The sequence below is a fragment of the Ranitomeya variabilis genome, chromosome 4 (genome assembly GCF_051348905.1).
Source record: "Ranitomeya variabilis isolate aRanVar5 chromosome 4, aRanVar5.hap1, whole genome shotgun sequence".
Lineage (NCBI taxonomy): Eukaryota > Metazoa > Chordata > Amphibia > Anura > Dendrobatidae > Ranitomeya > Ranitomeya variabilis.
The window spans coordinates 395,358,713-395,376,597 of record NC_135235.1 but is presented as its reverse complement, the minus strand read 5'-3'; the positions used below and the strand labels follow the sequence as shown (position 1 = coordinate 395,376,597).

The 17,885-nt window shown below is 46.4% G+C and overlaps 1 protein-coding gene across 1 annotated transcript; it reads left to right on the top strand.

Annotated features, from left to right (window-relative positions):
* The first annotated feature begins 7,623 nt into the window (after positions 1-7,623).
* Positions 7,624-16,628, top strand: MRPL16 (mitochondrial ribosomal protein L16). The gene is made up of 4 exons (XM_077250943.1): positions 7,624-7,868; positions 10,388-10,459; positions 14,138-14,286; positions 16,001-16,628. The coding sequence occupies exons 1-4, from the start codon at positions 7,814-7,816 to the stop codon at positions 16,484-16,486; spliced, it is 762 nt and encodes a 253-aa protein (XP_077107058.1). The 5' UTR covers positions 7,624-7,813; the 3' UTR covers positions 16,487-16,628.
* The last annotated feature ends 1,257 nt before the right edge of the window (positions 16,629-17,885 follow it).

Sequence of the window (17,885 nt, the reverse complement as noted above, 5' to 3'; positions counted from 1 at the left end):
TGCTCCCTCGTCTCTGTAGTCCTTGCCATTCCCTGTCTCTCTTCCCTGCTCCCTCAGTCCCAGTGTGCCTGCTGAGTACCCGTCGGTTCTCTGACTCCGTCATACCCTCCAGTTCCTAGTCTCTGCAGTTCCCACCTACCCTGAGTTCCTGCCGTCATCGTCAGTCCGTTATCTTTCCCCTTTTTGTCTTGATCCTCCAGCTTCCATGGCGATAGTCCCTCATGGGCCTGCCCCTAACTCTCCCTGTATAGGGGGCGGTCCATCTGGTCAGCTCATCCGTGAGGGGTTCGTCGTCACGGTCCAGAGGGTTCACTTTTCGTTTTTTATCTACGAAACGTCACAGTATATACCTGTATGTCATCTCCCCTGTATATAGTATATACCTGTATGTCATCTCCCCTGTATATACCTGTATGTCATCTCCTCCTGTATATAATATATAGCTGTATGTCATCTCCTCCTGTATATAGTATATACATGTATATCATCTCCCCTGTATATAGTATACTAGATGGTGGCCCGATTCTAACGCATCGGGTATTCTAGAATATGTATGTATATAGCAGCCACATAGTATATAGGAGCCATGTAGTATATAGCAGACAAATAGTACGTGGCCTTTGCTATATAGTATGTGGCTGCTATATACATACATATTGTAGAATACCCGATGCGTTAATACAGGCCATACAATATATAACACAGCCCAAACAGTATATAACACAGCCCACGTACTATATAACACAGGCCACGCAGTATATAGCAGCCACGTAGTATATAACACAGGCGACGTAGTATATAACACAGGCCACGCAATATATAGCACAGCCCACACAGTACAAAGCACAGGTCACACAGTATGTACACTGGCCACATAGTATATAGCAGCCATGTAGTATATAACGCAGCCCACGCAGTATCTAACACTGCCCATGTAGTATATAACAGCCATGTAGTATATAGTACTGCCCACGTACTATATAGCAGCCATGTAGTATATAGTACTGCCCACATAGTATATAGCAGCCATGTAGTACTGTATATAGTACTGTCCACGTAGTATATAGCAGCCATGTAGTATATAGTACTGCCCACGTAGTATATAGCAGCCATGTAGTATATAACGCAGCCCAAGCAGTATTTAGCAGTGTGGGCACCATATCCCTGTTAAAAAAAAATAATTAAAATAAAAAATAGTTACATACTCACCCCCTGGGATCCAACGGCGCTCTGGCGATGTGCACGCGGCTGCTGCCATCTTCCGTTCCCATCATGCATTGCGAAATTACCCAGAAGACTTAGCGGTCTCGCGAGACCGCTAAGTCTTCTGGGTAATTTTGCAATGCATCTCTGGGACCGGAAGCTGGCGGAAGGCGCAAGCGCATCGTCGCACTACGGAGGGTGAGTATAGCAGGTTTTTTAAAAAAATTATTTTTAACATTAGATTTTTTTTACTATTGATGCCGCATAGGCAGCATCAATAGTAAAAAGTTGGGGACACACAGTGTTAATAGCAGCGGTAACGTTACCCGCGGCATAGCGCGGTACGTTACCGCTGGGATTAACCCTGTGTGAGCAGTGAGGGGAGTATGGAGCGGGTGCCGGGCACTGACTGCGGGGAGTATGGAGCGGGCGCCCGGCACTGACTGTGGGGACAAAGGAGCGGGTGCCGGGCACTGACTGCGGGGAGTATGGAGCGGGCACCGGGCACTGACTGTGGGGAGTATGGAGCGGGCGCCGGGCACTGACTGCAGGGGAGTAGGGAGGGACTAATCGGACTGTGGCCGTCGCTGATTGGTCGCGGCAGCCATGACAGGCAGCTTGCACGACCAATCAGCGACGCAGGATTTCCGTGACGGAAGTTGCCGACAGAAAGACAGAAGTACCCCTTAGACAATTATATATATATAGATACCTGTATGCCATCTCCTCCTGGCTGTCAATTTGCCTCCAACACTTTTCCTTTCACTTTTTCCCCATTATGTAGATAGGGGCAAAATTGTTTGGTGAATTGGAACGCGCGGGGTTAAAATTTTGCCTCACAAGATAGCCTATGACGCTCACGGGGTCCAGACGTGTGACTGTGCAAAATTTTGTGGATGTAGCTGCGACGGTGCAGATGCCAATCCCGGACATACACACATACACACATTCAGCTTTATATATTAGATTTTATTTAGTGCAATCTGCCAACCCTAACAGTAGGTGGCAGTGTTGTACAGATTACATTATGTATAGCTGCTAATGTTATATCCACCAGTAGGTGGCAGTGTTGTACAGATTACATAGCTATAACTGCTGATGGCTTCTGGGCATTGGATATAACTGCTGATTCACTATTATGCAAATTGCCACTTCAGAGAAAAGAGGACTTGAACTCTATAGCGCCACCTGTTGGAAGTAGCGATCCTACAGGTCACAATCAACTCTTTAACAAGTCTTGCAATATGACTTAGAATAAAAGCCAAATCAGTATCTCAAGACACGGTGTTTGGGGCTGTTGACCCTTGTCAGTGTAAAGCATGAGAACTGATTTGGCTAGGTGAGAGGCTCTGGACTGGGGTCTAACGGATAAGGTTTCTCTTGTGGAGAGTGACATAACAGCTCTGGCTTTTCAAGGTATGGAGGCTTATTCGCCGTACAATGCTCCTCCGGGAAATTTTATATGCAAATTGCCTCTTCAAAGAGGACTTAACTCTATAGCGCCACCCAGTTGGAAGTAGCTATTTCCCAGAGGAGCATTGCACGGCGAATAAGCCTCCTTACCTTGAAAATCCAGAGCTGGTATGTCACTCTCCACAAGGAGAAACCTTACCCCTTAGATTCAATATTAGTATTGCATTATACACTGCTCAAAAAAATAAAGGGAACACTAAAATCCCACATCCTAGATATCACTGAATGAAATATTCCAGTTGTAAATCTTTATTCATTACATAGTAGAATGTGTTGAGAACAGTAAAATCTAAAAATGATCAATGTAAATCACAACTAATATCCCACGGAGTTCAGGAATTGGAATGATGCTGAAAGTCAAAGTGGAAAATGAAGTTACAGGCTGATCCAACTTCAGTGGAAATGCCTCATGACAAGGAAACGATGTTCAGTAGTGTTAGTGGCCTCCACGTGCCTGTATGACCTCCCTACAACACCTGGGTATGCTCCTGATGAGGCGGCGGATGGTCTCCTGAGGTATCTCCTCCCAGACTAAAGCATCCGCCAACTCCTGGACAGTCTGTGGTGCAACGTGACGTTAGTGGATGGTGCGAGACATGATGTCCCAGATGTGTTCAATCGGATTCAGGTCTGGGGAACGGGCGGGCCAGTCCATAGCTTCAATGCCTACATCGTGCAGGAACTGCTGACACACTCCAGCCACATGAGGTCTGGCATTGTCCTGCATTAGGAGGAACCCAGGGCCAACCGCACCAGCATATGGTCTCACAAGGGGTCTGAGGATCTAATCTCGGTACCTAATGGCAGTCAGGCTACCTCTGGCGAGAAATGCCACCCCACACCATTACTGACCCACTGCCAAACCGGTCATGCTGAAGGATGTTGCAGGCAGCAGATCGCTCTCCACGGCGTCTCCAGACTCTGTCATGTCTGTCACATGTGCTCAGTGTGAACCTGCTTTCATCTGTGAAGGGCACAGGGCGCCAGTGGTGAATTTGCCAATCCTAGTGTTCTGTGGCAAATGCCTAGCGCCCTGCAAGGTGTTGGGCTGGGAGCACAACCCCCATCTGTGGACGTTAGGCACTCAGACCATCCTTGTGGAGTCGGTTTCTAACAGTTTGTGCAGACACATACACATTTGTGGCCTGCTGGAGGTCATTTTGCAGGGCTCTGGCAGTGCTCCTCCTGTTGCTCCTTGCAGAAAGGCTGAGGTAGCGGCCCTGCTGCTGGGTTGTTGCCCTCCTACGGCGCAGTCCATGTCTCCTGGTGTACTGGCCTGTCTCCTGGTAGCACCTCCAGCCTCTGGACATTACGTTGACAGACACTACGGGCAAAATGAAGCGTCAGTTGTAAATATCACATAACTATGGCGACTCTTAATGCAGATAATAATATTAAGGAGAACCGAGAGTCAAAACTGGCCAATATGGGTTCACAAAAGGTTAAATTTTATTTCAAAAAATCACATACATAAAAATGTACCATGAAGTAATAAATAGTTAATTAAAGACAACTAGCAACTGTATCCTAAGTACATCAAAACAGCGATCCAGGAGAAAACAGGACACAGATAAATACAATAAACACTACTTCCCAGTCATGTGCATATTGGTAAGTGCTATCACACATATGGGACCTGCTATCAATGGCAAGCGGTGACGGACACTACGCTGACAGACACAGCAAGCCTTGTTGCCACAGCTTGCATTGATGTGCCATCCTGGATGAGCTGCACTATCTGAGCCACTTGTGTGGGTTGTAGAGTCCGTCTCATGCTACCACGAGTGTGAAAGCACAACCAACATTCAAAAGTGACCAAAACATCAGCCAGAAAGCATTGGTACTGAGATGTGGTCTGTGGTCCCCACCTGCAGAACCACTCCTTTATTGAGTGTGTCTTGATAATTGCCAATAATTTCCATCTGTTGTCTATTCCATTTGCACAACAGCATGTGAAATTGATTGTCAAACAGTGTTCCTCCCTAAGTGGACAGTTTGAATTCACAGAAGTTTCATTTACTTGGAGTTATATTCTGTTGTTTAAGTGTTCCCTTTATTTTTTTGAGCAGTGCAAATTCCTTTCCTTTGTGGTGGAGTGCTATCTACTGGCTTCAGATTATTGTTTTTCTTTTTCTGGACTAATAAACATCTTTGTATATTTAACATTTGTATTTGATAAATATTTACTCATTTTATAGTTCATCACACATTGTTTTTTCTTTTTCTTGCAGAACCTTAGTTCGCTGCAGCATTAGATGGTGTACTACATCATTAATAGAGCGTCACTGACTAGATATACTTTTTGTACCATGACCAATTGTTTCTATTGGTGTCTGTTCTGTTCACCAGTTTGTGGCATTGGGGTCAGGACAGGGTATTTTGGTGCCCTAGGCAGATGAGGCCAATGGCACCCTCCAAGCAAAGGAATGGTTCAGAAGGTTAACAGGACCCAAAAGGCATCCCCTCCAGATGCATCGGGTAGCAAGCTCTGACGACCACATCCACTAGAATGGTCTCCCTTTTCACCAATAAGACCAGAAAAAAGTAAGAGTGGAGTACTTTTGGGGTGAGGTTTAATGGGGGTGCAATTTTTCAGCTAGATATTGGAATCGCTCATTGTTTGTGGACCATTTAGATAATAGCAATATTCATTCTTGACATCCTATATTTTAAATGTCAAACTCAAGGAAGGACAGTTAGGGAGTCTAATATAGCTGAACTATAATGGGAGCCATTTGGTTTTAATCACAGACTCTGGTATTTTATTAATAGTCTAATGAAAACCAAACAGACCCCATTATAAAGGGAAACATCTGATGGCACTTGAGTTCATCATATGACAAATACAGCTTGTGACAAAACTGATGGAGGTTGTTTTCCAGAATTCCTGTACTGATTGTGGTTTGGGTCACATATTCATGTACTGATGATCATTCTGGTGATGTATTCCTGTACTGTTGGTGGTTCTGGTGGAGTATTCAGAACCACCATAAGTAACTACAAGAACAAAGCACATCGATCAATTGTAATGTCAGGTCAGCCACAGATACAATTATATCACATGAGCCTACAACTCCCGGTATGTTCTTAACAATGGTAAGGAGATACTGGGAGTTGTTGTTACCAGCCAGCTATACAGTAACCACTGTACTGATGAGACCCAGGCAGTACCACAAATTTATTATTATGCTTTGTATATATAGCACTATCCTATCTTGCAGCACTTTATATACATTTTTATTGCTGTCCTCAATGGGACTGACAATCTAGATTCCCTATCAGTATGTCTTTGGAGAGTGGGAAGAAACTGAAGAACCCGGAGGAAACCCACGCAAACATGGGGAGAACATACTGTACAAACTCTTTGCAGATGTTGTTGTTAGTGGGATTGAACTCAGGAACACAGCCCCCCCTGTAGCACTATAGTCCCCACTGTCTCCATTCAGTATAATGCCCACCACAGCCCCATATATAGTAATATGGACCACACAATCCCCCATACAATATAATGGCCCCCACAACCCCTTATACACAGTATAATGTCACCCACTGCCCCAATACAGTATACTATTCACCACAGCCCCCAATACACAGTATGATGTCCACCACAGCTGATTCTATGCAGTACGATGCTCACAGCCACCCACACAGTGTGATGGCCCCCACACTCCCCATACAGTATTATGGCCCCCACAGTCACCTATACATTATGATGTCCACCACCGCCCTGCATACGTTATGGTCTTCATAGCCCCAATTTAATGTCCCGTGCAGCCCCACATACATTATGGTCACCATAGCCCCCGATATAAGATCCCCAACAACCTCCAATACAGTATTATCACCACACCCCTCAATAAAAGATCCCTAACAGTCCCAATTCAGTGTGGTCCGCTCAGACCCCAATATATGGCCCCTAACAGCCCACAATACAGTATGGTCACCACAGCCCCCAATATAAGGTCTCCAATAGCTTCCTATACAATATGCTCATTACAGCCCTCAGTATAATGCTCCCCTACCGCTCCCCATATAATATGGTGTCCCCACAGCCCCTTATAATGTCCCCCACGTAATATGATGTTCCCACAGCCACCCATACAAAGGCCAAATAATATAAGACATTTTATTAAAAAAAACCCTTATACTCATCTAATCCAGGCTCCCTGACCACCGCAGCCTCCATCTCATCTTGTATCATGACTAGCAGTGGGCACTGGGTGGCGCTATGTAGTGATGCCATCGCACCGCCTGACGTTCCCTGCATGGTGCCGCTGCACGCCACCAGTAGCCTGTGTCCGGCTGGCGTTAGGATCTGATTAGCGCTCACATCAATATTGTCTGTAGGTTAAAGATTAGTGATGAGCGAGTGTACTTGTTGCTCGGGTTTTCTCGAGCACGCTCGGGTGATCTCCGAGTATTTGTTAGTGCTCAGAGATTTAGTTTTTGTTGATGCAGCTGAATAATTTACAGCTGATAGACAGCCTGAGTACATGTGGGGATTCCCTAGCAACCAGACAACCCTCACATGTACTCAGCCTGGCAAGTAGCTGTAAATCATGCAGCTGCGGCGGTGAAAACGAAATCTCCGAGCAGTAATAAATACTTGGAGACCACCCGAGCGTGCTTGGGAAAACCCGAGCAACGAGTACACGCGCTTATCACTATTAAAGATGCAAATTCAATTGAGTGCAAAGAGGGAATGACAGTCGCTGCGGCCTGCTCACCTGTGACTGCACCCTGGCCATCTGTGTGCTGAATGCCAGCGGCCGGAGGAAGGTGCCAGGTGACCACCTGCACAACACTGCCAGTGATTTTTTTTTAACCTGCCAGTAAGTTAAGAAGTAGAGTCTTATGCAGCTGTCTACCCTCCCCATCGTCCTTGCCCTGGGTGACAACGTTGTAAGGATTACATTGCATATACTTGCTGATGTGCTGCTCACCAGTAGGTGGCAGTGTTGTGCAGATTACATTGGATATAACTGCAAATGTTTGGTTCACCAGTAGGTGGCAGCGTTGTGCAATGGATGAGGTGACCTTGATCGAAGTACCGCTCCGTGACGTCACATCCTGGTGAAGATGGCGGCGTGCTTGTGACTAGAGTGCCGTTTCCTCTCAGCTCCCTGACTGACCGACTATGGCGCTGTCTCTCTGGAGCCGGATGGCCGGGCACTGTCGCCTCCTGCTGACAGGTGGGTATCACGGGTACATGCATTTCACCCCGTGCATTTTCAGCCTTGTACATGAGGATATACGCGGCCGCCGGTAAAGCTGTTTTGTCACTAGAGGCCTACCTGTGCCGTGCTGCGTGTCCCCAGAACGCTGCCCTAGCTCCTCTGGCGGCCATTTTCTCGGAGACAGATGTAACGTCGGTATATAGCGGAGCTCTTACATAATGGCGCCTGTGTATGGGACGTCACATTGTGTGGCATGGTATGTGGTATATGGTCTGTGTGGTATATCCTGCCTTGGTATAATAATGCTAATAGCACATTATATGAACTTAGGGTTAGGGGGCATTTTACATCTCTATATAAAGGAAGAAATATGAGCTGTGACTAATGGTGTGCTGTGTGTTTCTTAGATTGTTAGTAGTTCTCAAAGGGTATGGACAAGAGTCAGGGAAGTATGAGGGTGTGAAAGCTGACAAACTCTGTGCCCCTCTATGCCACAGAAGTCCAGGATAAGCCCAGCAGCCACATATAGCATGGAGCACAGGCGGGCACTCCTGATTAGCCACATATAGCATGGAGCACAGGCGGGCACTCCTGATTAGCCACATATAGTATGGAGCACAGGCGGGCACTCCTGATTAGCCACATATAGTATGGAGCACAGGCGGGCACTCCTGATTAGCCACATATAGCATGGAGCACAGGCGGGCACTCCTGATTAGCCACATATAGTATGGAGCACAGGCGGGCACTCCTGATTAGCCACATATAGCATGGAGCACAGGCGGGCACTCCTGATTAGCCACATATAGTATGGAGCACAGGCGGGCACTCCTGATTAGCCACATATAGTATGGAGCACAGGCGGGCACTCCTGATTAGCCACATATAGCATGGAGCACAGGCGGGCACTCCTGATTAGCCACATATAGTATGGAGCACAGGCGGGCACTCCTGATTAGCCACATATAGTATGGAGCACAGGCGGGCACTCCTGATTAGCCACATATAGCATGGAGCACAGGCGGGCACTCCTGATTAGCCACATATAGTATGGAGCACAGGCGGGCACTCCTGATTAGCCACATATAGCATGGAGCACAGGCGGGCACTCCTGATTAGCCACATATAGTATGGAGCACAGGCGGGCACTCCTGATTAGCCACATATAGCATGGAGCACAGGCGGGCACTCCTGATTAGCCACATATAGCATGGAGCACAGGCGGGCACTCCTGATTAGCCACATATAGCATGGAGCACAGGCGGGCACTCCTGATTAGCCACATATAGCATGGAGCACAGGCGGGCACTCCTGATTAGCCACATATAGCATGGAGCACAGGCGGGCACTCCTGATTAGCCACATATAGCATGGAGCACAGGTGGGCACTCCTGATTAGCCACATATAGCATGGAGCACAGGCGGGCACTCCTGATTAGCCACATATATCACGGGGCGCCGGTGGGCACTTCTGATTAGCCACATATAGCATGGAGCACAGGCGGGCACTCCTGATTAGCCACATATAGCATTGGGCGCTGGCGGGCACTTCTGATTAGCCACAGATAGCATGGAGCACAGGCGGGCACTTCTGATTAGCCACAAGATAGCATGGAGCACAGGCGGGCACTTCTGATTAGCCACAAGATAGCATGGAGCACAGGCGGGCACTTTTGAATAGCCACACAGTATGGGGCACCCGTGGGTGCTTCTGATTAGCCACATATATCACGGGGCACTGGCGGGCACTGCTGAACAGCCACATATATCACCATATATCACGGGGCACTGACAAACATTTCTGAGTAGCTACACAACACGGGGCACTGCCGGGCACTTCTGGAAAGCCACACACAATACAGGGAAGAAGCTATGGGCATATGGCGGGTCACAGCCGGTTGTGGGCAGCGTTGCACAGTCTTGTCCGTATAGCTCCTCTCCCAGATCACGTCAGCGCCGGCTGTGGGTTCCTGCTATTGCGACGTTCGGGCTGCATACAATGATCCATCCCTGTTTGTGATTCTGTCACAGAGCCCAGATCTGAGACTAATCTTATACCAGACACTGGTGACGTGACCGGAAGTTTCTTCTTTCAATAGTCAATGAGGTTCTGCAGCAGGTTAGGTGTGTGATAAACATATGTTGCCATAGATCCTCATACCAATTGTGTGATTGTTAGTAATGCAGTGGTAGGCCCCCTTCATCTTGAGTTGGGGGCCCTATCAGACAGGCACTAATATCAGTATCTGTGGTGCGGCGGAGTAGACAGCGTCATGTTTAAAACACCAGTGTGGAGAAGAAGGCCTAATGTGGCCGGTATTGTGTAATACAAGGGTGGGCCACATCGGCTGCTCCCACAGGTCGTGGGCAGGGTAGGCTTCGGCACCACTATCCCTTTAATGTACTTTCTCTTGAGGGCCCCCCATTTTGTGTTACTGATCACACATTTCTGTGGCTGACTAGTGATTTGTGCAGTATGTGTATCTTTTGTGTTGTACTAATTGATCCTGTGTTGTTTCCTTCTCCCTCTACAGGTTGTGTGTCGAGTCCATATAAGACTGGTACGGCTGGACTCCGCTCCTATGAGCCTCCCCCAGACTTTCGCAGTGAGTACATTGTAATAAGGACTGTCTGAAGCTGAGGCCGGCATCACACTGGCGAGTTTTACGGATGTATGAGCGCAGAAAATACACCCGTAAAATACGCATAACACACGGCCCAATGATTCTCTATGGCCCAGCTCCTATCAGCCGTATTTTACGGATCCATATTATCCGGTCACACCACTCCACTGAAACTGCCCTAACTAAGGTCACCAATGACCTATTAACCGCCAAGAGCAAGCGGCACTACTCTATCCTCCTCCTGGACCTGTCCTCTGCCTTTGACACAGTGGACCATTCCCTGTTACTGCAGACCCTCTCATCCCTTGGCATCACAGACTTGGCCCTATCATGGATCTCGTCATACCTAACTGACCGGACATTCAGCGTCTCCCACTCACACACCACCTCCTCACCTCGCCCCCTATCTGTCGGAGTCCCGCAAGGTTCAGTTCTAGGGCCCCTGCTCCTCTCCATTTACACCTTTGGCCTGGGACAGCTCATAGAATCTCACTGCTTTCAGTATCATCTCTATGCTGACGACACACAGATCTACATCTCTGGACCAGATATCACCTCCCTTCTAACCAGAATCCCTCAATGTCTATCCGCTATTTCATCCTTCTTCTCCGCTAGATTTCTAAAACTTAACATGGACAAAACAGAATTCATCGTCTTTCCCCCATCTCACACGACCTCCCCAACGAACCTATCCATTACAGTAAACGGCTCCCCACTCTCCCCAGTCCCACAAGCCCGCTGTCTTGGGGTAATCCTTGACACTGATCTCTCCTTCAAACCACATATCCAAACCCTTTCCACTTCCTGCCGCCTCCAACTCAAAAATATTTCACGGATCCGTACATTCCTAAACCAAGAATCTGCAAAAACCCTAGTCCATGCCCTCATCATCTCCCACCTCGACTACTGTAACCTCCTGCTCTGTGGCCTCCCCTCTAACACTCTCGCACCCCTCCAATCTATTCTAAACTCTGCTGCCCGACTAATCCACCTGTCCCCCCGCTATTCCCCGGCCTCTCCCCTCTGTCAATCCCTTCACTGGCTCCCCAATACCCAGAGACTCCAGCACAAAAGCCTAACCATGACGTACAAAGCCATCCACAACCTGTCTCCTCCATACATCTGTGACCTCGTCTCCCGGTACTTTCCTGCACGCAACCTCCGATCCTCACAAGATCTCCTTCTCTACTCCCCTCTAATCTCCTCATCCCACAATCGCATACAAGATTTCTCTCGTGCATTCCCCCTACTCTGGAACCCTCTACCACAACATATCAGACTCTCGCCTACCATCGAAACCTTCAAAAAGAACCTGAAGACCCACCTCTTCCGACAAGCCTACAACCTGCAGTAACCACCGATCGACCAAACCACTGCAGGACCAGCTCTATCCTCGCCTACTGTATTCTCACCCATCCCTTGTAGATTGTGAACCTTCACGGGCAGGGTCCTCTCTCCTCCTGTACCAGTTATGACTTGTATTGTTCAAGATTATTGTACTTGTTTTTATTATGTACACCCCTCCTCACATGTAAAGCGCCATGGAAAAAATGGAGCTATAATAATAAATAATAATAATACGGTCTTCTACGGCCGTACAAAATCGCAGCATGCTGCGTTTGTCACCGTATTGCGCAAAAAAAATCGCCAATGAAAGTCTATGGGGGTGAGAAAAATACGGGTTACACACGGACCAGCAGTGTGACGTGCGAGAAATACACAGCGGTGTTCTATAGAAAAGCCGGTAATTCAATTGCCGGCTTTTCATTTCTCCTTCCCAAACCCGACATGATATGAGACATGGTTTACATACAGTAAACCATCTCATATCCCTTTTTTTTTTTTTTTGCATATTCCACACTACTAATGTTAGTAGTGTGTATGTGCAAAATTTGGGCTCTGTAGCTTGTAAAATAAAGGGTTAAATCGCGGAAAAAATTGGCGTGGGCTCCCACGCAATTTTCTCAGCCAGAGTGGTAAAGCCAGTGACTGAGGGCAGATATTAATAGCCTAGAGAGGGTCCATGGTTATTGGCCCCCCCTGGCTACAAACATCTGCCCCCAGCCACCCCAGAAAAGGCACATCTGGAAGATGCGCCTATTCTGGCACTTGGCCACTCTCTTCCCACTCCCGTGTAGTGGTGGGATATGGGGTAATGAAGGGTTAATGTCACCTTGCTATTGTAAGGTGACATTAAGCCAGATTAATAATGGAGAGGCGTCAATTATGACACCTATCCATTATTAATCCAATAGTACGAAATGGTTAATAAAACACACACACATGGATGTCCTCATATGAACTCCAGCGTGGGAACTTTTATCAGGCTCCAGTTCATGAGGACATCCAGCAGAGGGCGCATCACCGCGACTCAAGGTAACTACAGGTCATTCCCCTGCAATCCATTCATTCCCGGGGGTTTTACAGCCACGAGCACTGCTTTAGCACAGCTCCTGGCTGTAAAATGATTTAACCCCTTCAGATGGATTTACTTCGTGGGACTTGACCTGAGCGTCGGAAGGTATGAGATATTGTTGTTTTTTTTATTTTTCCTTTCTTACAGGACGAGGGTCATCAGGTGGATTACCAGTATAATAAAATATTACAACACCCTGTGTCTTTATTTCATTAAAATACTTGTTAAAAATGTGTGTGTGTTTTATTAACCATTTCGTACTATTGGATTAATAATGGATAGGTGTCATAATTGACGCCTCTCCATTATTAATCTGGCTTAATGTCACCTTACAATAGCAAGGTGACATTAACCCTTCATTACCCCATATCCCACCACTACACGGGAATGGGAAGAGAGTGGCCAAGTGCCAGAATAGGCGCATCTTCCAGATGTGCCTTTTCTGGGGTGGCTGGGGGCAGATGTTTGTAGCCATGGGGGGCCAATAACCATGGACCCTCTCTAGGCTATTAATATCTGCCCTCAGTCACTGGCTTTACCACTCTGGTGGAGAAAATTGCGCGGGAGCCCACGCCAATTTTTCCCGCCATTTAACCCTTTATTTTACAAGCTAGAGTGCCCACATTTTGCACATACACACTACTAACATTAGTAGTGTGGAATCTGCAAAAAAAAAAGGGATATGAGATGGTTTACTGTATGTAAACCATGTCTCATATCATGTCGGGTTTGGGAAGGAGAAATGAAAAGCCGGCAATTGAATTACCGGCTTTTCACATATATCGCGCTGAATTAAATATAAATACAGAAATATATATATATATATATACTTTATATATGTTTTAACGAACATTTGAGCACATAAATCCATTAGATGTCAGTTTTGCAAGCCTGCGAGAAAATATCGCAGTACGGATGCCATACGGATTACATACGGAGGAGGCCATGCGCAAAATACGCTAATACGCTGACACACCCTGCCTACGGATGACATACGGATCACTATTTTGGGAACATTTTTGCGTATTACGGCCGTAATAAACGGACCGTATTTACATACGCTGAGTGTGACGCCGGCCTGAGCCTGCTCTATACATGGCCGGTGCCAGCTGTGTTATGCAGCAGTGATCCGAGCCAATTCATTGATGCGGTTCAGTCCCTGTGTGGAGTAGAGGCGCTCTCCATATAAATACACACATGACAGATGTAGTAATTCACAGACTTGCTTGTTTCCATCTTCTCAGGCATCAGTATGAAGGAACGACCCAAACTGCGCTTTATGAATAAAGTCCCAGATGTTGTTAAAGTCGTGAAGGTTCCAAGGAGTTTAAAGGACATTCGTGGTCCAGCCTTGGTGGGGAGGGAGTTCAATGAAGGACAGTATGGCATTTTGGTGAGAAAATCTTATCTGTATTGCAAAGTAATGAATAATCCTAATCTATGACCAGCTCTTATGTTGGTAACATGAATTATTGCTCTGCCCTGTGTTCCTTGTTTAAAGGGGTTGACAGAGGATCGTGTGACCAAGATCTGTCCGTCATCCGCCTTCTCACTTGTCCATGAGACTTCAATTGATAAGCAGTGTGTATTTCATACTATATGTCGGTAGCTGTTACGGGATGTGGGCAAGTGTTACTTCTTTATGGAAGGTCCTGGATGCTGACAAAACTCTTGACTTCTGTGCCCCTGAATAGTCCAAGACCAGCCCAGTGGGCTCTTCTGAGTAGCCACTCAGTACAATGCACCAGCAGGCTGGGAAGAACCTATATACCGGTACAGGACTTCGAGTCATTAGACCGGTTGACACCTTCTTGTCTTACTTGCAGATCTCTTCATACTGACCACGGGTTCCTGATGGTGCAAAGTTGAGGCTTCAGTATAGGAATACCCTGTATTGTGAATACAGCCAAACCCTGATATAAAAAAAAAATAAATGTAAACTGTAGGTCTGATCTTGCTGTGGCTGAATCTTAGCGTTTTGTAATAAATCCATAAATATTGTATTTTTTCTGACTGTAAAACACACTTTTCTTCCTCCAAAAATGTGGAGGAAAATTTGAGTACCTGTTTGGCTGTGGTGGGGGAGCGGCAGAGTAGCGGGTCACCGGAGGCAGGAGCTGTCTGCTGCGGCTAACTCCTGTGCCCGCTACTAAAGAGAACCGAATATTCACTGCATTCCACACCCATGGGCAATTTAGGGCAGTGAATATTCATTTATTTTTAATAGTGGACACGCTGTTAGCCACAGCCGCTGGCTTCCTGAAGCTGCCGGGCTTTTGCGTGTGCCTTCTACTTAAGGCAATGAATATTCACTGCTCTCCACTCCCATAGTCGTGGAATGCAATGAATAGTCATTCCCTTTAGTAGCGACACAGGTGAACGCCCTGCAGCTGCGGCTAACACTGTGCTCGCTATTAAAGAGCAATGAATACTCACTGCTCTCTATGCACATAGTCTCGGCTTGGGGAGCAGTGACTACTCCGGCAGCTGTCCTCGGCTTGTAAGCAGTGCATGATGTCCCTGCCATGCGCTGCTTACAAGCATAAATCATCTGCTAGCATCTGAACAAGACGCTGCGAGGGAGCACAGGCCGGTAAGTATAATGGTTTATGGTTTTGGTTTTTTTACGTTTTTCTGATGGAGGTCATGCATAAAAGGATAGGGCCAATCATACCAGGACACGGAGATGGGGGTCCTGCATACCAGGCTAGAGATGAGGGTGACCGTGCCTACCAGGCAGGGGATGAGGGGGGCCGTGCACGCCAAGATGGGGGTGGGGTGCACGCCCGGCTGGGGATGAGGGGGGGCCGTGCACGCCCGGTTGGGGGATATTAACTACAGAATTGACCACATTTTTTTGCTTCAATTTTTTTTTTCTTATTTCTGTCTCTAAGACCTAGGTGCGTCTTTATAGTCTGAAAAATACGGCAATAGCTGTTTCATGTGGTCCACATGACATCATTGATTTGTACTCCTCTATTGTGAATCTTAAAGCTCTCATACTAGGTCTTCACGGTGACCTCCGGACACACTATCATCTGCTAATAACCTGGATACTTATTGTTAACAATTGTGTTGATTGTGGTCTGTTTTTTATTTTTGTACAGGCTTTGGGAGGAGGATACTTACATTGGGGTCACTTTGAAATGATGCGTTTGACTTTAAATCGTAAATTTGACCCCCGCACAACTTTCAGCAACTGGTTGATAGAAGCTCCTCACAAACCCATCACCCGCAAAGGACTTGGCCAACGCATGGGGGGTGGAAAAGGTGCAGTGGACCATTATGTCACCCCAGTGAAAGCAGAGCAGCTCATTTTGGAGGTGGGAGGACGCTGTGAATTTGCAGAGGTTTTGCCTGTACTAACGCAAGTAGCCAAGAAGCTTCCATTCCCGGCGAAGGCCGTTAGCCGGGAATCCTTGAAACAGCTGCAGGAAGAACTGGAGGAGCGGCAGAGAAACAACCAGAACCCATGGACTTTTGAGCGTCTGGTGACTCGTAACATGATGGGTTGTCGGAAATATCTTAGTCCTTATGACCTGCATTACAAGGGCCGATATTGGGGCAAGTTCTTGCTGAAGGACCGTGTGTAAGAGGATGGTTCGCACCATACCAGTTCTGTGGGCCACAGCATTTTTTTAAAGAAATGTTATAAGCAAGAAAGAAAAGCTGCGTAAAACCCTGCCATAGTTTCTCATATTATCATGCCAGCCTAAAATAAATTTTTTTCTCCAATATCCAGTGGTGCCTGCCATGTTTAACGCATTGTATACACTGCTGGGCCAGGGAGTGGTGATTTAATAATATAGAATATTGTACAAAAATGTTATGCAGGTGTGGAAAAATGGTGCAAAGTAAGAATGCTTTAAAAAATGTTTTAATGGTTTAGTTTTATCAATTAGCACAGTGCAAAGTGAATGAACAAAATATTCACATATTTTTGAATACTTTGTGACTGCCCTTAGCCCTCAAAAATGGCATCAATTCATCGAAGTATACTTGCACAAAGTCAGGGATTTCATAGAATTCTAGTCAGGTGTATGAGCACCAGGTGATAGCAAACCTCATTTTCATATGTAACTTCGTTATTAACTGAAACAGAAACCAAGAGGCTTAAAACTGGGTGAAGGATAGACGAACTGTACTAAGAGTGATGTTGTTGATGACCGTTTCATATCACATGACTGAGCACAGCAGAAAGACACAAGATAGTTGTGCTCTATGAGTGAGGTCTTTTCCAGACACATACTTTCCCATCAGGGAGGCATCTGTCTTCAAATGTATTCATGACCATGATCAACATAAATAGGCAACGTGATTCATCTTCAGCGTACAGGGAACATTGAGATCTGGAAGTGATGATATGGCTCTGATCTCAACATCATCGTATCTGTGTGGAATGGCAGCGACATCCACAGATCAGTGGTTAGTTCTCTAAGATGTTTGGAACCACCTCCCTGCCAAGTTCCTTCAAAAACTGTGAGCGAGTATACCGAGAAGAACTGATATTGTTTTGAAGACACAAAGGGCGGTGACACGAAATATTGATTGCTCTTTTGTTCTTTCACTTAATTGATAAAAATAAAGTAACAAAATACTATCAATATTTCAGGGGTATTTTTAAGCATTCTTAATTTGCAGCATTTTCTCCACCTGCTTATTTTGGTTTGAATTAAAGGAAATTCTTTTGTTTTACTTTGTTTTTTTAAAGATTATTTTTTGTCTAATAAAATTGCCAGCCAGGCAGTACTGTTACACTGCGGTACGTCCTTACAAGTGCCTTTGCTTCTTGGAAAATGGTGTCATATGCGCTGCTTCTTGAAGGTTTAGTATAGTTTTTTCCCCAGGATAAGCTGCCACCTTCGGATTGTAATACGGAAATGCAGTGTGTACACTTTAGTAACCTAGAGCCGCTTTGGACCCATCTTATTTAAGGTTTGGCTGGTTCTGCCCTTGTTCCGGCTTATTCGCACATGGGAAACATTGGCCGTG

Excerpts from the sequence above, each read along its gene's own strand:
- MRPL16 (XM_077250943.1), top strand. The coding sequence starts at position 7,814 with ATGGCGCTGTCTCTCTGGAGCCGGATGGCCGGGCACTGTCGCCTCCTG. Across the intron at positions 7,869-10,387 it reads CTGTCGCCTCCTGCTGACAG|GTTGTGTGTCGAGTCCATAT; the intron begins GTGGGTATCACG and ends CTCCCTCTACAG. Across the intron at positions 10,460-14,137 it reads GCCTCCCCCAGACTTTCGCA|GCATCAGTATGAAGGAACGA; the intron begins GTGAGTACATTG and ends CCATCTTCTCAG.